The sequence below is a fragment of the Coffea arabica genome, chromosome 2e (assembly GCF_036785885.1).
Source record: "Coffea arabica cultivar ET-39 chromosome 2e, Coffea Arabica ET-39 HiFi, whole genome shotgun sequence".
Lineage (NCBI taxonomy): Eukaryota > Viridiplantae > Streptophyta > Magnoliopsida > Gentianales > Rubiaceae > Coffea > Coffea arabica.
In genome coordinates, this window is record NC_092313.1 from 25,181,301 (window position 1) to 25,191,134 (window position 9,834).

Sequence of the window (9,834 nt, forward strand, 5' to 3'; positions counted from 1 at the left end):
GGCACTAACATATCATACACCCCGAATGTGACCACTCTTGTCCTTCGGCAGAATTTTAGAACCAGTCCATACTAAATTATTGTCCTCCTACAGAATTTTGGGACAAGTCATTCTTATGAGTTCCGTCTTTTGTAAAATCACTCAGGCAACTTGTTCTCCATTGTCACGCCTCTCATTTATGATATCCAGCCATCATTCGTACGAGGATTTGAGGTTGTTAGCCATCATCCATCATGATGTTGAAGGATGGAGGAGGACATTGAGGAGTAGAGAAAACAGGGTTCCGTGGATTAAATATTCCTCAGGGTGCCTTTCAAAAAAAAAATTGTAATATTGTATTTTAAAAGATTTACTATACAATGTATTTTAGAGTGTTTTAGAATTTAAACCTTTTCAAAATTATTTACTGTAGGGTAGGAGGAGCCTAAAGTGACTTGTATGGGAAGTACAGGATGAATTATCAGGTCAAACAAGTGCACTGCCGCACTCTGATAGGTTATACTTTTGTTATTAAATTTATGGTTGTTTTTCCTTTGATTTCAGTCAAATATTGCATTAATTGATAGATTCTACTCATATTTGATATTTGATATTAATTATAGAAAAATGAAACAAAAAGTGAATAAAAGGGCGATTTTTAGAAGGTTATGAACAAATTTGACATGGGGTGCGGTCAAAATTTCCTGTCAAGTCCGCGAAACTCGGGATTCGTATGCATGGAAGTCGCCGAGTCCGAGTTGCCATTGTTGGAATTGAATTCCTTTTTTCCGCGGATGATTAGTCTTCCACTCATATTAGGAATTTACATCAATTTGTCTTATTTTACTTTGAGGGTACCTTTTTCTAGAATAATTAGAGTAGTGCCAGGTAACCAAAAGGAAAGGACGGCTGGCTCTTATATTTAGTGCTTCCAAATAAGAAACGCAGTGTGGGTTTTTGGTGGCCGCATGTCCATCGGGATTTCACCGTAAATTTGCGTTGGAATTTTTCTCAACAATAAAGAACTAAACTCTCTTTTCTAATTAAGGGTCAACTTGAAAAAGTGGTTCCATACGCTCTGGATTTTTTTTAAGAACAAAGAAGCTACACACTTCCGTATAATGCTTTAGGCAGGGTTTGAATCTTTAATCTAATACACAAGAGAGTTTAAAGAGGTTTTTCCTAATCATACCTGAAGAGGTGATTTCTGGTTAGGTAGCCGAGCTGACCTAATTTAGCTCCCTCTTTCTGTGAAGTGAAAGTAAGAGGCAGGAGTGCTGTTCCGAAGTGAGAGGCGGGGCTTTGTCCCCTGGAATCACTCCGACGGTCAAGTCAGTATAGAGAGAGAATAAAAAGTAATGAACAGTACGAGTGTAACAGTAGTCTTACTTGTGAGAAGTGAACAACAGGTATTTATAGAGTGTGAGAGTGAAGGGAAGGACAGTGGGTTTAAGCCACTGGGTCCCGCTTCCTGAGAATTACTGCTCCGCTCTGTACCTGCGGCCTCTGTTCCTGACAGGGGACAGTAGCTCAGGTACTTTGTCTGGTGGTCCCGCATATTCTCAATAAAGGGTCCTAGGGTCTTCAGTTAAAGTGGTGGCCCTTAATGACATGTCAGGCTAGCTGACATCAACCGCGTGCGGTTGAGATACGACGGCCATCTGGGTCATAAAGGCCGAGGCTCACAAGAGGTTGTAGAGACCTAGCCGAGATCTATTCGAGGTGACAGGAAGAACCACGGCCATGGCACCATTTCGGATAAGGCGATCCGAAGTGACCGCCTTCAATACCATTGGACCAAGATCCAATGGTTCCCCCAGATGACTTGATTGCTTTCTATGGTGGATGATTAATACACTAATACGCTGACATGCAAATCATATATATTGTTTTAGTTGTTTATGTTTAAACAAAATTAGTAATCAGTGAATATAAATTCACATGTTATTATACATGCAATTTTAGCATATGCTTTCAAGTTAGTTACATATTTTGGAGCTGACTGGTCCCAAAATTCTGTAAAACAAGGAACGCATAAGATGAACTAGTACCAAAATTCTGGGGACTGGACTCTGCGGGACACCCGTTCCAATTGCCATCCTATCAATAATAAAGGGATGAGCCTGACTAATTTGACAACCACCGTTAGTGATAAAGGGATCGTTACATGGTAGGAGATAGGGGTGCAAACGAATCGAGTTGAGTTGAGTTTTGGTCTAATCGAATCTAATATCAATTTAATTTTATGAAACTCGAACTCGAGTTCGAATTCGATGAGTTTTCAATGTAAAGCTCGAGGGCGAGTTCGACTCAAATTCGAGTTGAGTTCGAACTTAAAAAAATAAAAATAATTATTTTATTTTTAGGAAATAAATAAAATAATTATTTTTAACAAATAATAAAATATTAGGGGTACGTATGTAATTTTACTATTAAAATAAAAAAATGTATACATATATATAATCGATTCGGCTCGCGAGCTAACGAAATAAGTGTCTGTAAGCGCGAATTCGAGTTTGAATTTGGCTTGATCAACTCAAACTCGTGTCTCGAGTTCGATTTGATCAACTCGAACTCAACTTGAACTTGGGTTCAAATTATTAGCGAGCAGTTCGATTCATTTGCAATCCTAATAAAAGCTGTCGTAATAGCGTGTCGCATCCGCGACAGATGAATGGCTGGGCTCTTCGTAATTTTATTCGCGTGCCTAAATTAAATAGAGTTTCTAGAAGGAGGCATGCAGAAGTCCTTGCAATTATTTTCAACTTGTGCACATAACTTCGTCAACAACAAAAATAAATAAATAAAAAATGCACAACTGTTAGCTTTTTCTAAACACGTAGCACGTGCCAAAGATTAATTGTTGGAAAGCTCTGGAATCTGGAACGCAGGAGAATGACTGGGAGAACTTGTGCACCTAAAAATAAATAAAAAAATGCACAACTGTTAGCTTTTTCTAAACACGTAGCACGTGCCAAAGATTAATTGTTGGAAAGCTCTGGAATCTGGAACGCAGGAGAATGACTGGGAGAACTTGTGCACCTATAAATAAATAAAAAAATGCACAACTGTTAGCTTTTTCTAAACACGTAGCACGTGCCAAAGATTAATTGTTGGAAAGCTCTGGAATCTGGAACGCAGGAGAATGACTGGGAGAACTTGTCTGGCAAAACTTCAAGAAACTTGACCATAAGAAGTCACCGTCATCATCATCGATGAATCGCACACGCATACCAGTATATCTTGGACAAAGTTCACCATAAGGCATCACCTTTGTCATTTAAACTATTTCTAGAAATGAAAATTAAAAACAACCAACTTAAAAAAAAAGACGATGAAGAATGTCTACAAATGAGAGGCCAATCATCACTATTTAATGATTTAACGCACATTGTCATTTTCTAAATTAACTAAAATCAAACTATTTCTACAAAACCCAACAAATGTTGTTTCTTTTCATCCCACAAAAGACAAAAAAAGATGAAAATCAAGCATTAAGAAAAATCATAAGAATATATTATAATTACATGTATAACATATTTAATATTTTAATTATAATAATTATATTATTAGTTATAGATATCATAGTATGTAGATGTAATATAATTAATATTATCAGTCATACTAATAATTATATATTTATACTAATATAAATTATTGATTAGTTATACTAATACGTTTATACTAAATGACTAATTACACTTTTTATTAATGATATATTTATTCTATTATATACTTTTTATTAATGATATACCTTTTACTAATTATATATTTATACTAAATTATTAAATATATTTTTTACTAATTATATATATATTTTTATTCATTATAAACTTTTTTCCCTTAGGCGCGCAGGGCGGATTAGGTGCGGGGGCAATGGATGTTTAGGCAATAGGGAAGAATTTGGTTTCTCTCCAATGAATTCTCTCTCAATTTCCTACAATGTACATTTGGATGAATGACACGTGTCTTTATTTACTAAGAAGTAACAAGATCATTTTAAATTGAGATAATTTCAGAAACCTTCCCTGAGGTTTCTGACAATTTCACTGAGCTCCCTTGAGATTTTCAATATTACACTTACCTCCCTTGATGATAGACAATGTTATAATAACGTTCATAATTTTTCAAAAGATAAACCATTGATAAAAAAGAGAAAAGATAACAGTAAAAAGGAAAATGAAGAAAGGAAAACAATTATTCTTAACCAGGCCATATATTGTGGCCAAATTATTTTAGCCTTGACCATTAAATAATAACCTTTTTTTACTCAAATATGATAATCAAGAAAGATGCCTCCTTCCTTCCATCACTCAAATATGTCACTGCAGTTGATGATGATGGAAGCAATCATCACCATCAACAACCCAATTGTTCATATCATTGAATATAAAAAATCTATTGGATTACGGGAAAGTATAATTTGATAGACTGTATTAAAACTACTACTCCAACCTTACACTTTGTTGATATTTTGCCTGGATCATCTTAATGGACATCAAACTTGCTCTCAATAAAACTGTGTCAATTCAGAGAAAAAAATATGGGTTGATTTAGGATGACCAACCCAAATGTTGACAGCAGAGGTTAGAAGAATTTTGGAAATTGAGAACTTGGATGTTTGAGTGGAAAAAAGGTAAGGATTGTGAGTTGTATAACCAAGGGTTTGGTGAGCAATATATGGAAGAAACCTATAGAGAGATAAAGATTGTAAATTAAGAATTGCAATGGTGAATTTTGACATCTAAGACAAAGAGTTTGATTTGAAGAAGAAGTGAAAAAAGTTTGAAAATTTGGGTGGATATAGAAAATTATGGGGATGGAAAATATCAAGACATTAGCTAAGCAATAAAACTCATAATTTTGGTATTATACAAGTGTATTCTTAACTTTTTACAACTGTTAGATGAGGGCAATTTTGGACTTTCATAAACTTTTTTGGTCTTACATTATCAAGGTGAAACCCAAATCTATGTTCTAGGGAAAGTATATGTAATTTTCAAAACGTGAGGGAAGCTGTCTGAAATTAGTAGAAACCTTAAGGGAGGTTTCTAAAATTATCTCTTTTAAATTTTACTAATTTTAATCCTTGTTAATAATTAAAGATACATGTCATATATATATATATATGTGTGTGTGTGTGTGTGTGTGTATTGTAGGAAATGAAGAAAGAATATAGGAGAGGAGAAGTCCTTGTCCTTTATAGTGATCAAATTTCCAGGAGGGAGCTTTACCTTTTACTTCTAGAAGGTTTCTAGCTTGCACTCGTGGCTTGAATTTGCAACCGGCTTTGACCCAGTCCAAGATAGATTTTTTGCTGCCTCTCCTCTCGAAAATGGGGCTCACAAGTTCCATTTTGCACAAGTTAGTATATATTAATAATTTACTCTCAATTTATCTCAAATTACCCTCAATTTATACTAAATGATAATAATCAACTCATACTAAAGTGTATCTGATTTACACCAAATATTAATAAATCAACATACACTAAACTGCACGTGATTTACATCAAATTGGATCTGATTCACACTGAAAATCACCAAATATTGATAAATTAACATACACTAAACTGCACTTGATTTACATTAAATTGGATTTGATTCACACTGAAATCCTATTTATTTACACCAAAGGTCAACTTGTACAAAATTATACGAAACACAAATTGTGAGGCCCCGGATCCCTCTCTATCCACCTTGACCAAGCACTATTGGTCTTCACATTAACCTTCCACTGTAGCCAATTTTTCCTTTGCCTCTTTATCAATTTCAGAAATGGGGTTTCACAAGTTCCATTTCGTACAAGTTGATGTAGTATTAACAATTTATTTTCAATCTATACCAAATTGCAACTTATACTAAATGACAATAATCAACTTATACCAAAGTGTATCTGATTTACACCAAATAATAAGGTAACATATACTAAACTGCACTTGATTTACATCAAATTGGATTTGATTTGCACCAAATCCTACTAATTTATACTAGAGGTCTACTTATATGAAATTGTATGAAACACAAATGGTGAGGCCTCGGATCCATCAATTTCCTGTGAAATTCGGATCACCAGGTAATATGTCTATGGCCAATAGTCTTACAGCGCGTCGTTATCAAAGCTTGCGCTCTCCATCTATTTAAGCAGCTCCAACTTCCAAATTTCCTTATACAACGACTCTTTATCTAAAACAGTAACAATTTTAGCTACTCTCTTTTCCTTTCTTTCCTTGCGTTTCGGGTGCAACAACCAAGGACCATGTTGTTTGCTTGTGCTATCATTGCTCTTATTGTTATGCTATTCAGCCACTGGGTGTATAGGTGGAGAAACCCCAAGTGTAACGGGGTATTACCACCAGGTTCGATGGGACTACCAATTATAGGAGAAACAATTGAGTACTTGACCCCTTATGCAACAGATGATCTCCCACCATTCCTACAAAAAAGAATCTCAAGGTATACGTAACCCTTTTTTTTTTACCTCCTATCCCTCTGTACACCATTCTCATTCCAATCTATCAGATACAGTATTCAAATCTTGAATTAGATAATGAAAAAAATTCTAATAGCCCTCTTCTAACTGTTGGACCAACCTCAATACTCCTGGTTATCTAACCACTTCTAGACTAGCTATCACATATATATTTTAACAATATTACAGCAGTAGTAGTAATAGATTAAGAGACGGGTTTATTTGAATAGAGTATTATTTAGAATAATTACTGTAGTATTTTTTGTGATGTGATGTATGTGAGATAAAAAGGTGATTGGAAATATAAAAAGATGAGCTGAAAAATGTGTTTATGATGCAAGCGAAATATTATTTGGAATAAGTTTACTATCCAAACAAACCCTGAAATTTGCCTTTGTAACATATCATCATGTCATTTGTAACATAACATCATCAGGAGTAAGATATACTATATTACCCTTTTTGTCAACTCCTCTAATATTCTTTTGCATTTTATTTGTGCTTTTGTCTTGTCTTTTCTTTGTTTCTTTGTGAATTTTCAGGTACGGGCCAATTTTTCGCACGAATATACTTGGGCAGTCGGTCGTTATATCAACTGATGCTGAAGTCAACTACCGTGTCTTCCAGCAAGAAAATAATTGTTTCGAGCTCTGCTATAGTGAGAGTTTCACCCGGATAACTGGGAAACAAGGTTTAGCTGGCTATCATGGAGACTTCCACAAGTACCTCAGGAGCTTAATGTTGAAGCTTGTTAGCCCTGAAGCCTTAAGAGAGAAGATGATAAACGACATGGTTGACAACACTCGAGAGCATCTAAGTTCTTGGAGTAAACTTGGAAAAGTAGATGCTAAAGATGGAACTGATGAGGTAAATTAATTAGCATCCTACTATTTGATTATATTAATCAGGATGAATTTGGACTATACGTACAGAGCATTGCATGAAAAGTAGTAATTAACAATCTCATTTTCTACAGTTGTTATTTAAACTTGCTGCCGAGAAGATGCTTGGCTATGAAGAAAGCAAGGCTCGGAAAAAATTGAGAGAATGTTATTCGACACTCATGGATGGCTTGATCTCAATTCCTCTCAACTTCCCTGGAACAGCATTCTATGCTTGCTTACAAGTAATCAATTGTAGTGGTTGTTCGTCATTTGGAATTCTTTTTATATTGAAAGATCGAAGTCCATTATTCCTAAAAAAAAAAAAGATTTTCATTATAAATATATGTAAAATATAAATGCTTTCATATATGCTGTATCAGATTGAACGAACTATATGATTTTCATTTTCCAGGGACGTAAGAAAGCAATGAAGGTCATCAAGGACATCTTTGAGATGAGGCGCTCAGGCAATCACACTAAGAGAGTCCTTGTGGATCATTTACTTGAGGAAATAGAGAAAGAAGACACCTTTTTGAATGAAGAAATTGCGATGGACTTACTATTCTTGTTTCTGTTTGCTGCCCATGAAACAACTGCAACAGTTATGACTTTGACCCTGAGGTTTCTAAATGACCATCCAAATGTTATGGCTGAACTAAAGGTCCATGACTTTCCAAAACAATTACTCCCGTTGTTATCCGTATCTACCCTCTAATTCTCCAATTCTTGTCCAAGTTCAATACTTAAAGGATTAATATTCTCTATACATTGACAGTGTACATTATCATCATTGGATGTTTATGTTAACAGAGTGTATAAGATTACTTCACACTTAAATAGCTAATCATTTTTGCAGAGAGAGCATGAAAAAATTCTTAAAATGCGAGAAACTAAAAATTCTCGTGTTTCATGGAAAGAGTACAAGTCTATGACTTTCACGCACATGGTACGTTTCAATTAACCAGACATTTCATTGTATCTAGCATTTGAATCATATAGTGAGCTACACCATTTACATATTAAGTTTTGTTGTCTGCTGTAGGTTATAAATGAAGTAGTTAGGGTTATAAATGTTGCCCCTGGGATTTTTCGCAAAGTTCTCAAGGATGTTGAAATAAAAGGTATACTTCAATCTGTCATTTGGCATCTTCTTGAAAATCATTTATCACACTTTCTTTATTTTGAACCCATGATGCCTTTCTCCTACAGAAAAAAAGAAAATAAAAACTCTCTTTAGTAACTTGGGTTGGGCATCTTTTTCATGGGAGTAAAACTATAGAAATAAACAATTTGTTTCCTTTGTTCTTCCTTTCCTCCATTATAACTTATAGTTTTGACTAATAAGTACGAATGATTTGTAGGGTATACAATTCCTGCTGGTTGGAAGATAATGGTTTGTCCAGCATTAATTCATTTGGATCCTAATCGATACGACAACCCCTATGAATTTAACCCATGGCGATGGGAGGTAATTTAATTATTGACAGATTCAAGTAATTTACACACAAGAAATATAAAATTGCAGAACAAAAGTTATACAAAATCAAGCAAAAATAATTTAGGTTTTCCCTGCTGTTATTTCAATCAAAAGGGCCAAGAATTGCATACGGGATCAAAAAATTTCATGGCATTTGGTGGAGGTGTGAGGCTTTGTGTTGGTGCTGACTTTGCAAAGTTGCAGATGTCAATTTTTCTGCATTACATGGCCACAAAATATACGTAAGGGTTTCTAAATCACAATTCCCGCCATCTTTGCTTAAATATATATAGAAGCTAATTCTAATATATTATAAATTGATGTCAACTTAACTTCTTCGGTTTTTTAATATGTACGATTGCAAGAAGAAAATGATAACTGATCAAAAAGCTTGTATAATTTGAATTTTCAGCTGGAGAGTTATCGATGAAGGAGACAAAATCCGGATACCTATTGGTGTTCGTTTCCGCAAGGGATTGCGTATTGAGATTTCGGAGAACGAATAGATTGTCAGCAGGGCAGTTCTCCAGTGAATTTACCTTTCAGAAGCGTATTTGTGATGTAATAATATACTGTGTTTTGCAAAATTAATTAGTTTGCTTACTACTTTGGGCTGTATTACATTGTAATGTTGTAAGTGCCTAATAAACAACATTCTAGCTGGTTTCTTTCTTGAAACTATAGAGAGTGTTGTCCTTTCTCTTTTTTAGTTGCTTTCCACTTATGTAATTGTTGAAGATTTTATAATAGTTGCAGTTTGAGCTTGGACTAATTGTTTTTCTTCACTAAATCAATACAATGATTTTATTTATGAGGACAAATCAAGCCAAGAACAAAAAAATATGTAGTAAGTATTACTCTTTCCATCTTGTAAAGTTTGTCGCACTCCATGAATTGCAATTTGTATTAACAGAGAATAGAATTTGAAACTTGATGTGCCATTTCTCGTTTCATGAAAAGCTAAGTGCTGTACTAGCACGTAAAGAATTGTGGGGCATGATACTTGTTCAATCCCGTGTTTTA

The 9,834-nt window shown here is 34.6% G+C and overlaps 1 protein-coding gene across 1 annotated transcript; it reads left to right on the plus strand.

Moving 5' to 3' along the window:
- The first annotated feature begins 6,166 nt into the window (after positions 1-6,166).
- On the plus strand, positions 6,167-9,489 carry LOC113729745 (cytochrome P450 87A3-like). The gene is made up of 9 exons (XM_027253988.2): positions 6,167-6,434; positions 6,993-7,317; positions 7,427-7,576; positions 7,747-7,995; positions 8,191-8,280; positions 8,377-8,455; positions 8,696-8,802; positions 8,926-9,053; positions 9,224-9,489. Exons 1-9 carry the CDS (start codon positions 6,238-6,240, stop codon positions 9,315-9,317), a joined length of 1,419 nt encoding a protein of 472 aa, XP_027109789.2. The 5' UTR covers positions 6,167-6,237; the 3' UTR covers positions 9,318-9,489.
- The last annotated feature ends 345 nt before the right edge of the window (positions 9,490-9,834 follow it).

What these genes read in the sequence shown, in the direction of transcription:
- LOC113729745 (XM_027253988.2), top strand. Translation starts at nt 6,238, where the DNA reads ATGTTGTTTGCTTGTGCTATCATTGCTCTTATTGTTATGCTATTCAGC. An exon ending in CTACAAAAAAGAATCTCAAG is followed by an intron (nt 6,435 to 6,992) that starts GTATACGTAACC and finishes GTGAATTTTCAG; the next exon opens with GTACGGGCCAATTTTTCGCA. An exon ending in CTATGACTTTCACGCACATG is followed by an intron (nt 8,281 to 8,376) that starts GTACGTTTCAAT and finishes TGTCTGCTGTAG; the next exon opens with GTTATAAATGAAGTAGTTAG.